The following is a 13,036-nucleotide window of genomic DNA, read 5'->3' as shown; positions in this document are numbered from 1 at the left end:
GGTAGAAAATAACGAATTAAAGCGTTCCTCACAAACACTGCAATAAATCCCACTTGGACCCAGCTCAAAATTCAAACCACATTGGAAAGTCAGCAGCCAAATGCTCCCTTCTTCAATTCAGAGCATCCCTGGGTCAGGACCTACTGAGGACTTCCTCGGTTCCTCACAGAGTGTTTCAGATGGATATATAATTCATTGTCACACAAACAACTCCTGATGAACAGATCTCTGGCACCAGAGGGAAAGCAATATTCTAGGGCAATGGCAAGGAGCCTCTCTCCTAGTAGAGAACAGGAGTCGCAGTGTATCTGAGCCAGTGTGGTCGTTTTATACCAGGGAAGCTTCTTGTCACACTCGATATTGAAATGCTGGATGACTACACAGAGGATTTGCTGTGGGGTTATGCAGAAGGACCCCAGGAAATAGTTATTTTTTTGAATACATGCTTACACACTCTCCACTTGACTCTCATGGTAACTCTACAAAATATTCAGGACAGATGAAAACATCCCCATTTTAGGAATGAATAAACCACACTGGGAAATCGTGCAACTTGTTCAACACTCAGACAGTAATGGGGAGAAAACCTTAAATTTGAACTGGGATATCCTTACTCTGTTGATCAGTCTGTGGAGTTTTAAGGATTGGTTATAGATGAGAGTTTTCTCAGGTTTTGGAAACCAAGCATAAGGCTATGCTCTCTAGGTTAAACTACACGATATATAAGTGGTTCTAAAGACTAAGCCACACACCTCCTGTGTAAAATTGGAATAATACTCACCTATATAGACATCACTGTGGAAACCAATGTGAATTACAAAACATTTTGATAGGTTGACAAGTGATAAAATTGATTATTTGTAGTATTACTATTAAATGAAAAGCAAAAAAGAAAGTGAAAGTGTTAGTCACTCAGTCATATCTGACTCTTTGCGACCCCATGGACTATAGCCCGCCAGGCTCCTCTGTCCCTGGTATTCTCCAGGCAAGAATACTGGAGTGGGAGGCCATTCTCTTCTCTAGAGGATCTTCTCAAGCCAGAAATTGAACCCAGCTCTCCTGGGTTCTTTACTATTTGAGGCGGTTTCTTTACTATTTGAGCCACCAAGGAAGCCCATTACTATAAACAGCACTCTCTAAGTCATATATTAAAACAGCTCAGCCTTTTCCAGGATGACTCAGAAAAGCTAATGAGCCATGAAAGTGAAAAGTGCAAGTCTCACAGTTGTGTCCAACTCTTTGCGATCCTGTGGACTGTAGCCCACCAGGCTCCTCTATCCATGGAATTCTCCAGGCAAGAGTACTGGAGTGGGTTGCCATTTCCTTCTCCATAATGATCCGTACCTCCTCCTTTTTTGGTAGCTTCGGCAGCTTCAGCGGTCTGGACGCTGTCGGCAGGGCTGTCTTGCTCTGCCGGAGGAAGACGGCCCGTTTGGAGTTTCTTTGGCTGGTGTCTTCATAATCCCCCATTTGCCAGGCAATAAAACCACGACTGGAGCTTCCTTCTGCATCCATGATAGAAGGATTGGGTTGCCTGAAACAGGAACAGATTGCTTGGTCCTCACACTGGAAGGATGTTAGAAATAAGGCTACCAGTTTTCAGAAGCTTGAGACTCACCAGCTTCTGTTGTGATCGTGGTGATTTCTAGCCACAGAGCTTGAAAAGTTAAGGCCCCCAAGCCCTGAGCTGGCATCCTGAGAAGTTTCAAGACTCTGCCCCTCCACTCCCCCAGAGAACTACCTTCCCCGGTGGACAATTACCTAGGAAGGTTGTTGATCACCTTGCCCAGGTACCATGACTGCTCCTGGCATCCTTCCAAGCCAAACAGGCCAGATGCTGGGAAGCTGGGGGCGAGCCAGGCCTTGAGTTCTCCCGCTGGACATGCCGGCCAGGTCTGAGACCTTGGGAACTCAGGGAAATGCCAGCTTGGTGATGGCAGACTCTGGCTTTGGACAATGCCACAACAAAGGTCCTGGCTTCATTCTCCTTTCCTGATCCAACACCCCTAAACTAGAATATTATCTGAGGACTGTTTTCCCATGGCAAAGGGCCAGGTCTAGGGGCAAAAACAAGAGGATCATAGGATAAGGACTCGCCATGGGCTTCCCTGGTAGCTCAGATGGTAAAGGACCAGGCTGCCAATGCAGGACACCTAGGTTCAACCCCTCATTGGGAAGTTGCCTTGGAGAAGGAAATGGCAACCCACTCCAATGCTCTTGCCTGGAGAATTCCACAGATAGAGGACCCTGGAGGGCTACAGTCTGTGGGGTCGCAAAGAGTCCGACGTGACTGAGCAACTAGCACTCTCATTTGGAAGAAAGTTGGGACTTCTTACCCCCAAACCCCTCCTACCAGGCGCCCAGGGCCTCTTGGCCACTGCAAAGCTCCTTTCCTAGACCCTGAGTCTTCCGGCTTCCTCAGTTCTTTGGGTCAAGGGTCGGGGCAGATCTGCACAACCCTCACTCCTTGCAAGTCCAACACTGGGGAAGTAACTTGAAGACAACTAAAGACAGGTGGGTTCTAGAACTTGTGGGAGTTGGGGACAGGAGGATAGGCAATACTGAGCGGAGCTGAGTCGGGGAGAGTGGGCAGTTGGGGGCCCACTAGACCCCGCCTTCCTCTCCACAACCATAGAGACTTTGTCACCCTCTTGCAAGCCTGCCCCAGACACCCCACTGCTAGTAGGACGGAGGTCCACTCTCCAAGTCCAGTACACCAAGGGAAGCGGTCGCTGTCTGTTTCTTCTCTTAATGCTCTGCCCTCGGGGCCCCGGGCCCCGCCCACTGGCCGTGCTCCCCACACTGAGACCCCTGTGCTCCCAGCTGCCTGCACCTTCACCAGCACAGAGGAGGACTCACCTCCAGATCTCTGGCCTTGTTCCCCACTTTTCCTTCTCCCTGTGGCCGCCCTCTCCTTCAGAGACAAATGGCAGCTACTCCCTGACAACACCTCTTGTCTGAAGACTTCCTTCACCCCTTGTTGTTCAGTTACCAAGTCATGTTGGACAGTTTGTGACCCCATGAACTGGAGCACACCAGGCCTCCCTGTCCATCACCAACTCCCGGAGCTTGCTCAAATTCGTGTTCATTGAGTCATTGATGCCATCCAACCATCTCGTCCTCTGTCATCCCCTTCTCCTCCCACCTTCAGTATTTCCCAGGATCAGGGTCTTTTCTAATGAGTCAGCTCCTTGCATCAGGTGGCCAAAGTATTAGAGCTTCACCTTCAGCATCAGTCCTTCCAATGAATATTCAGGGTGGATTTCCTTTAGGATTGACTGGTTTGATCTCCTTGCAGTCCAAGCGACTCTCAGGAGTCTTCTCCAGCACCACAGTTCAAAAACATCAGTTCTTTGGCCCTCAGCCTTCTTTATGGTCCAATTCTCACATCCGTACATGACTACTGGAAAAACTTTGACAGACCTTTGTTGGCAAAGTGATGTCTCTGCTTTTTAATATGCTGTCTACATTTGTCATAACTTTTCTTTCAAGGAGCAAGTGTCTTTTAATTTTGTGGCTTCAGTCACCATCTGCAGTGATTTTGTAGCCCAAGAAAATAAAATCTGTCACTGCTTCCACTTTTTCCCCATCTATTTGCTGTGAAGCACTGGGAACGGATGCCTTGATCTTAGATTTTTTTTTGTTTTTTTAACTGTTTTCCTCCATTGGTAGCACATTGTATTTGACTTATCTGATGGAAGCTGGTAGAATATACTCATTAATAAATTGCTAGTGCAGCAGGTTCTCCTCCTTCCATTTCAGGGCTCCTGAAAGAACCCAGAAGTGCCTCCTTCATCACTGCCTCCCAGGCCCATTACCCTCCTGAAGCATGGCTCGCTCAGGGGATCTGTGATGGACGAGCAGGGAGGGGATCAGAACTGAGTTACTTGAAGACCTGGCCCTTCTGCAGTTGCTTCCCTCCCACCAGGGAAGGTGTGCAGGCGTGGATCCTGCACCCTCCTGTGTCTGAGTTTTCTTATTCATGACTACAGAGTAATTACCAGGGACAATTTCAGGCAAGCGTAAAGGGAAAGAGAGCTGCTGGTTAGAATGTATGGAACAGGCATGTTTACTATTTCCACTAGCTTGATTCATGATTCCTAGGAAAACCATTTAATGCAAATGTGCCACATTTCCCTAAAAATAATATATTACAGAAGGAATGACACAGAAAAGATTAGAAAAGAAAAATCCTTTCATGTCCTTAGTCTTCATTCAAATGCTAAAATATTTTATAATCTGTTTTAAATTCAGACCATCCTATGGCTCTGAATCTCACATTACCAAGAACAATAGAAAATTCAAAATTAATTGTAAGTCAAAGACTTTAGAGATCTTGTACATACAATTGCCACATCAACTATGGAAATTTACGTACACTATAACGGAACTTACAAATGAGCCAAAAAGTCAAGAGCTGAGGAAAGAGCAGAAATCTTGGCTCCAGAAAGGTTTGAAGTATGAATGTCAGGCCATCAGGAATGATTTGGTGTTAGTTACAAATGCACAATGGCAGCAAACACTCACACACATACACACACAAACACACACATGCACACAAAACTATCCCCAAATGATGCAAACATTCTTAGTGTAACATTCTATTAATTATGTTAAGTAAACCCCTAAGGCTCAGGTCTTTTTAAATAAATTCAAGCTTATAGAAAGATGGAGGCACACTATAGAGGCTTCTTTTCTTAATTAATTTGAAAGTACGTTATTGACATAATACCCATTATTACCAGCTCTTGGGTTGGCCAAAAAGTCCCTTCAGTTTATGGTCATGAGATGTTATGAAAAATTGCAAAAAAGCTTCTTGGCCAATTCAATACTTACATGTGTAATTCCTGCAAACAAAGACATTCTATATAACTTCAATATAATCATCAAAATTAGAGGAAACTAGCATAAGCAACAAAATAAAAAATAAACAAATAGGACTACATCAAATTAAAAAGCTTTTGTACTGCAAAAAAATACATCAATGAAGTGAAAACACAACTTATGTAATGGGGAAAAATATTTGCAAACCAGATACCTGATAAAGGGCTAATATCCAAAATACATAAAAAACTCAATAACAAAATAAAAAAATACACGTCAATTTTTAAATGGGCAAAGGATCTGAATAGACATTTTCCCATTTTCTCCTTTAGAGGTACGTGAATGGCCAACACACACATGAGAAGATGCTCAACATCACTAATCATTGGGGAAATGCAAGTTAAAACTACCGTAAGATATCACCTCACACCTGTCAAAATGGCCATCATCAAAAAGACAAGAAATAACGAATGTTGGTGAGGATGCAGAGCAAAGGGAACTCTTGAACACTGTTGGCAAGAATGTGAATTGGTGCAGCCACTATGGAAACAAGTATAGACGATCCTCAAAAGAATTAAAAACAGAACTGCCATAAGCTCTGGCAATTCCACTTCTGGGAGTAAATCTAAAGGGAACAAAAACACTAAATTGAAACGATGCTTGCACCCCAATGTTTACAGCAGCATTATTTATAATAGCCAAGACATGGAAACAACCCAAGTGTCTGTCAATGGATAAATGGATAAAGACGTTGTGGTATGCACATATATAATGCATATTCAGTTCAGTCGCGTCCAACTCTTTGCGACCCTGTGGGCTGCAGCACACCAGGCCTCTCTGTCCATCACCAACTCCCAGAGATTACTCAAACTCACGTCCATTGAGTCGGTGATGCCATCCAACCATCTCATCTCTGGTCATCCCCTTCTCCTCCAACCTTCAATCTTTCCCAGCATCAGGATCTTTTCCAACGAGTCAGTTCTTCACATCAGGTGGCCAAAGTATTGGAGTGTCAGCTTCAGCATCAGTCCTTCCAATGAATATCCATAACAACGCATATTACTCAGTCATTAAAAAAAAAAACAAGGAAATCCTACCATTTGTGACAAGATGGATGAAGCTTAAGGGATTATACTAAGTAATATAAGTCAGACAGAGACAAATAGGGGTGTGATGGACAACATGACGACCACAGTTAACACTGATGTATGAGAAACACAAACTGATCTTAAGCATTCTCATCACAGGAGAAATGTTTTTCTTTTCTTTCCATTGTATCCATATGAAAGGATGGATGTTAACTAAACCTATTGTAGTAATCATTTCACAACGTGTGTTAACCAAGCCACCATGCTCTACCCCCTTAAATTTATACAGTAATGCATGTCAATTATTTCCCAATATACCTGGTGTGAGGATTCGAGGAAATCAGAAAATTAACATTTGTATTACCACTACCTAATTTTCAGACACCATTCAGATTTTGCCAGTTGTCCCCAAAGGATTCAGGTCAGAATCACACTTTTGTTTTCTTATTTCTTCAGTCCCCTTCAATCTGGAACAATTTCTCAACTTCTTGCAACTTTCACTCAGCCTTGATCCTTCTAAAGAACACTGGCAGATGGATTTATCTTATGTTTCCTCTTGTAGATTTTGGTTCTTCATCTTTGAACAGGAATAACTCAGAATGGCAACGGTGTGACTTGTCCCGTTATGGGTGAGTTTCACTTAAGTCACTGATCAGTGGTATCTGTCAGGCTTCCCTCTTGTAAAATTACTTTTCCTGTTTGTTATGAGATCATGGCATCTGGTCCCATCACTTCATGGGAAATAGATGGGGAAACAGTGGAAACAGTGTCAAACTTTATTTTTTTGGTCTCCAAAATCACTGCAGATGCTGATTGCAGCCATGAAATTAAAAGACGCTTACTCCTTGGAAGGAAAGTTATGACCAACCTAGATAGCATATTAAAAAGCAGAGACATTACTTTGCCAACCAAGGTCCGTCTAGTCAAGGCTATGGTTTTTCCAGTGGACATGTATGGATGTGAGAGTTGGACTGTGAAGAAAGCTGATCGCTGAAGAACTGATGCTTTTGAACTGTGGTGTTGGAGAAGACTCTTGAGAGTCCCTTGGACTGCAAAGAGATCAGTCCTGGGTGTTCATTGGAAGGACTGATGCTAAAGCTAAAACTCCAATACTTTGGCCACTTCATGCAAAGAGCTAACTCACTGGAAAAGAGTCTGATGCTGGGAGGGATTGGGGGCAGGAGGAGAAGGGGATGACAGAGAATGAGATGGCTGGATGGCATCACTGACTCGATGGACATGAGTTTGAGTGAACTCCGGGAGCTGGTGATGGACAGGGAGGCCTGGCGTGCTGTGATTCATGCGGTCGCAAAGAGTCGGACACGACTGAGCGACTGAACTGAACTGATGAAATTCTGTAAAAATCTCATCCAAGTGAAACTTTCAATTAATCAGTTAACATTAGTATAAACTCATGTTTCCCTGTTTTATTCACTAGGTTATCATCCCTGACGTTCATTCTGATGCTCGAATTGTCCTAGACTTGACTCTTTCGAGCCCTTTTGATCTGGCTTCTGCTGTCCTTTTTATGTCCTCCAGTCATTCTTTGAGCACTTTCTTAATTTTTAACATAGAGTTGTTCCAGATGCATCTTTCCCTTCCCCACACTCATGTTGTATCCTCTCCTTCAAGAAATGGATTATTCCAGGGTTATAGTTCCTTCTAGTGGAAAATGGTAGTTAGAAACCAAGATCTGGGTGCAGGGATTACTATTGAGGTGCCACTGCCACACAGCTTTCCTAGACAACATGACACTTCGGAAGGCTCACTGTAGTTTTCTCCCTTTCCAAATGTGTGAGTCTCTCCTGCTGAGGGGAACCTGGCTCCCACACTCTTTATGAATTTGCTTATTTGATCAGTCTTCCTGTCTGTCACCATCATTGCACTGCTACCACCCCCTCTCCACCTGTGCCTGCCCTCCTCACCCCATCTGGAACCCAACACACTACCCTCAAAAATTCCCCAACAGATATCCTTCTCATCATACTCTGAACCACCATGGATCCCCAACTTCTCATTCTGGAGTGACAGTTCCCCTGCTAGACTACATCAATGGCTCTAATAAATTGTGGGGGGAAAGGAAGAGAAAGGCAGGCAGATATTTTGGAAATATTCCCAAATGTCTACAAGAGTACGTGTATATGTCAGATTCTTGAATAAATGAATCTTTTTATCACTACACCTAGATAGATTGACCTTCAGTGCAGCACTCATGCTTTGTGTCATTAAAAAAATGAGATATAATAATTCACATGCCATAAAATCCACATCTAAGTAAACAATTCATTTTTTTATCATATTCACAAAGTTGTGCAACTAACACCACTAACTAATTCCAGTTATTTTTATCACCCTAAAGAGAAAAACCTTTGCCCATTGGCAGTCACTCCCCATTTCCCCTTCCCTCCAGCCTTTGACAACACTAATCAACTTCCTATCGCTATGTATCTCCTTATTCAGGACATTTCATATAGATAGAATTGTATAATTATGTGCCTTTTAGAGTTGTCTTCTTTCACTTAACATAACATTTCTAAGGTTTATCATGTTATGCTGCTGCTGCCAAGTCGCTTCAGTTGTGTCCAACTCTGTGCGATCCCATAGATGGCAGCCAACCAGGCTCCGCCATCCCTGGGATTCTCCAGGCAAGAACACTGGAGTGGGTTGCCATTTCCTTCTCCAATGTGTGAAAGTGAAAAGTGAAAGTGAAGTCGCTCAGTCTTGTCCGACTAGTAGAGACCCCATGGACTGTAGCCCACCAGGCTCCTCTGTCCATGGGATTTTCTAGGCAAGAGTACTGGAGTGGCTTGCCATTGCCTTCTCCGATGGCCTGACTACTTAACGGAATACAGTAAGTTCCCTACGTATGAACGCTCTCCATTCCAAGAGCGTGTTTGTTAGTCCAATCTGTGTGGAGGTTCAACAAAGTCAGACTAAGTACCCAACTAACACAATCAGCTATATAGTACTGTACTGTATATAACAGATTTATAATACATAAAAAACCATATATATAAAACATTCTTAATCTTACAGTACAGTACCGTGAAAAGTATTGTGGTACATTATAGTATGCATCAACACTTCATTCTGTTTTATGGCCAAGTACTATTGCCTAGAAAATCCCATGGATGGAGGAGCCTGGTAGGCTGCAGTCCGTGGGGTCGCTGAGGGTCGGACACGACTGAGCGACTTCACTTTCACTTTTCACTTTCACACCTTGGAGAAGGAAATGGCAACCCACTCCAGTGTTCTTGCCTGGAGAATCCCAGGGACGGCGGAGCCTGGCGGGTTTCCGTCTATGGGGTCACACAGAGTCGGACACGACTGAAGTGACTTAGCAGCAGCAGCAATGTTCATTTTGTTTATGTATTTACCAGTGGATATATATTTGGGTTGCTTCTGCCTTTTTTCCTGTTAAGAATAGTGTTGCTATTAAACAGTTATGTATGTTTCTGTATGGAAATATATTTTACTTTATCTTTGGTAGATAGCTAGGAGTAGAGTTGTGGCATTGTATGGTAATTCTGTGTTTAGCTTTTTGAGAAATTGCTATTTTCCAAAATGGCTTCACCATGAAACTAATACAACATTGTAAATCAGCTGTACTGCAATAAAATTTAAAAAACCAAAAACCCAAGACTCAAAAAGCAAAGCAAAGTGGCTTTGCCTTTTTATGAGGCCACTGGCAGTGTCAGAGGGCTCCAGCTTCTGCACATCCTCATCAACAGCTGCATTTGCCTTTCTTCTCTGTTTTCACCACCCAAGTGTAAAGCACCTCATTCTGGTTTTTATTTGTATTTCTCTAGTAACTCATTACAGCAAACATTTTTTCATGGGTTTATTGACCACTTGCACATCTTCTTTGGAAAGCTGTCTGTTCATCCTTTGCCCATGTTTAATTGGGCTATTTGTCCTTTTACTGTGAGACTTGGGAGTGTTCTTTGTAATTCTGCATACAACTCCTCATAAGATATATGATTTGAAAATGTTTTTCTCACATTTAGTCAGCTGTCTTATCACTTCCTTTTTTTTTCACTTTCTTTTTTTTATATTTATTGGAGGCTAATTATTTTACAATATTATATTGGTTGGTTTTGCCATACATTGACATGAATCCGCCCCAGGTGTACATGAGCTCCCCCTCCCGAACCCCCCTCCCACCTCACTCCTCCCCTTATCTTCCCCCGCATACCAGCCCCGAGCATCCTATAACATGCATCGACCCTGAACTGGCGATTCGTTTCACATGTGATAATATACATGTTTCAATGTCATTCTCCCAAACCATCCCACCCTCTTTTCACTTTCTTGATGGTATCTTTTGAAACATAAAAATTACTTAATTGTCTCGTTCGTCTATTTTTTTCTTTTGACCCTGTTTTTTGATGTCATATATAACAAACCATGGCCTATTCCAAAGTCATGAAGACTTACTCAATGTTTTCCTGCAAGAGCTGTATAGTTTTAGCTCTTACATTTAGATCTACGATCATGTTCAGTTCATTTTTACATATGGTGTGAAGCTGAGGTCCAACTTCAATTTTTTGCATGTGAATAACCCCACATCAATTTTTGGAAAAAACTATTTTTCCATATTGAATTGTCTCAGCACCCTTAGTAAAATCAGTTCAGTTCAGTTCAGTTGCTCAGTCGTGTCCAACTCTCCACGACCCCATGAATCACAGCACGCCAGGCCTCCCTGTCCATCACCAACTTCCGGAGTTCACTCAAACTCATGTCCACAGAGTCGGTGATGCCATCCAGCCATCTCATTCTCTGTCGTCCCCTTCTCCTCCCGCCCCCAACCTTTCCCAGCATCAGAGTCTTTTCCAGTGAGTCAACTCGTCGCATGAGGTGGCCAAAGTATTGGAGTTTCAGCTTTAGCATCAGTCCTTCCAATGAAAACCCAGGACTGATCTCCTTAGTTTTATTAAAATCAGATGACTGTAAATGTAAGGGTTTATTTCTGAACTCTCAATTGATCTACACGTCTCTCTTTTTGTCTGTACCACACTCTCTTTATTACTGTAGATTTGTAGTAAGTTCTGAAATAGAAAAATGTGAGTCCTCCAACTTTACTCTTTATCAAGATTGTTTTGGCTATTTTCAGTTCTTTGCATTCCATTTGGATTTTAGAATCAGTTTAATTGTGCAGAGAAAGCTGATATCTTGAGAGAGATTGCATGAATCTATAGATCTATTTCAAGGATATTGCCATCTTAAAAGTGTTAAGTCTTCCAGTCCATAGACATTGTGTCTCTCCACTTAATTGGTCTTTTCCTTCTTTCAGTGATGTTTTGTAGTTTTCAGTTTATAAGTCTTAAGCATCTTTATTAAATTATTCCTAAATATCTTATTATTTTGATGCTATTGTGAATGCAATTGTTTCTAATTTCGTTTTAGATTATTCATTGCTAGTATATAAAACTACAATTGATTTTTGTACATTGGCATTTTATCTGTAATTTTACTGAGCTCATTTATTAGTTCTAATAGATTTTAGGGCTTCCCTGGGGGCTCAGACAGTAGATAATCTGCCTACAATGCAGGAGACCTGGGTTTGATCCCTGCAGCAGGAAGATCCCCTGGAGAAGGAAAAGGCAACCCACTCCAGTATTCTTACCTGGGGAATTCCATGGACAGGGAACCTGGTGGGCTATAGTCCATGGGGTCACAAAAAGTCAGACACAACTGGTGAGTAACACTGAATAGATTTTATGCAGATTCCTTAGAATTGTCCATATATGAGATCATGTAATCTACATAGTTTTAACTTCATTTCTAATCTGGATGTTTTTAATTCCTTTTCCTTACCTAAGTGCCCTGGCTAGAATCTCTCCTATAATGTTGAATAGACATAATGTGAGCAGATATCTTAGTCTTCTTCCTCATAAAGAAAAAGCATCTAGCCTTTCACTATTAAAAATGTTAGTGATGGAGTTTTTGTAGATGACCCTTAGGACTGATGCTAAAGCTGAAACTTCCAATACTTTGGCCACCACATGCGACGAGTTGACTCACTGGAAAAGAGTCTGATGCTAGGAGGGATTGGGGGTGGGAGGAGAAGGGGACGACAGAGAATGAGATGGCTGGATGGCATCACTGACTCGATGGACATGAGTTTGAGTGAACTCCGGGAGTTTGTGATGGACAGGGAGGCCTGGCGTGCTGTGATTCATGGGGTCGCAAAGAATCGGACACGACTGAGCGACTGAACTGAACTGAACTTGTCAAATTAAGACTATTTACTTCTATTCTTAATTTGTTGAGTGTTTTCATCATGAAATAGTGTTGGAATTTTAGTCAAATGCCTTTCTGCATCTATTGAGATGATCATGTAGTTTTTACCCCTTGTTCTATAGATATAGTGTATTACACTGAATTATTTTCATATGTTGAGCCAATCTTGCATTCCTGGGACAAATGCCAGTTAGTCATAATTTATAAACCTTTTTAAATGTTGCTGGATATAATTTTTGTTTGCTGGTATTCTGTTAAGGATTTTTGCATCTATATTCATAACAGAATCTGGTCTATAGTTTGCCTCATTTACTGTCAGGGTAACGAATAAATAAGGAAACATTCCTCCTCTTCTATTTTTTTTTAATTTATTTTATTGGAGGCAAATTATCTTACATTAATATATTGGTTGGTTTTGCCATACATTGACATGAATCCGCCCCGGGTGTACATGTGTTCTCTTTCTTGAACCCCCCTCCCACCTCCCTCTTCCCCATATCCTCCCTCCATGTCATTCCCGTGCACCAGCCCCAAGCATCCTGTATCATGTGTCGAACCTGGACTGGTCACTTATGATAATATACATGCTACAATGCCATTCTCCCCAATCATCCCACCTTCACCCTCTCTCAGAGAGTCTCAAAGACTGTTCTATACGCCTATGTCTCTTTTGCAGTCTCATATACAGGGTTCAGGTTACCATCTTCCTAAATTCCATATATATGCGTTAGTATACTGTATTGATGTTTTTCTTTCTGGCTTACTTCACTCTGTATAATTGGCTCCAATTTCATCCACCTCATTAGAACTGGTTCAAATGCATTCTTTTTGATGGCTGAAAAATACTCCATTGTGTATATGTACCAAAGCTTTCTTATCCA

The 13,036-nt window shown here is 42.2% G+C and overlaps 1 protein-coding gene across 1 annotated transcript in view; it reads right to left on the bottom strand.

Moving 5' to 3' along the window:
• Positions 1–446: 446 nt before the first annotated feature.
• SPMIP2 (sperm microtubule inner protein 2) overlaps positions 447–13,036 on the bottom strand; it is a 135,613-nt gene continuing 123,023 nt past the window's right edge. Inside the window, exons 4-5 of the mRNA XM_055404607.1 lie at positions 1,345–1,534; positions 447–479 (exon numbers count right to left, since the gene is read on the bottom strand). Coding sequence (XP_055260582.1) covers positions 447–479; positions 1,345–1,534 — 223 coding nt within the window. The remainder of the gene's footprint in view (positions 480–1,344; positions 1,535–13,036) is intronic.

Source organism: Moschus berezovskii, chromosome 19 (genome assembly GCF_049115385.1).
Source record: "Moschus berezovskii isolate FMDL1 chromosome 19, NW_MosBer_1.0, whole genome shotgun sequence".
Classification (NCBI taxonomy): domain Eukaryota; kingdom Metazoa; phylum Chordata; class Mammalia; order Artiodactyla; family Moschidae; genus Moschus; species Moschus berezovskii.
This window is presented reverse-complemented; position numbering and strand designations above follow the sequence as displayed.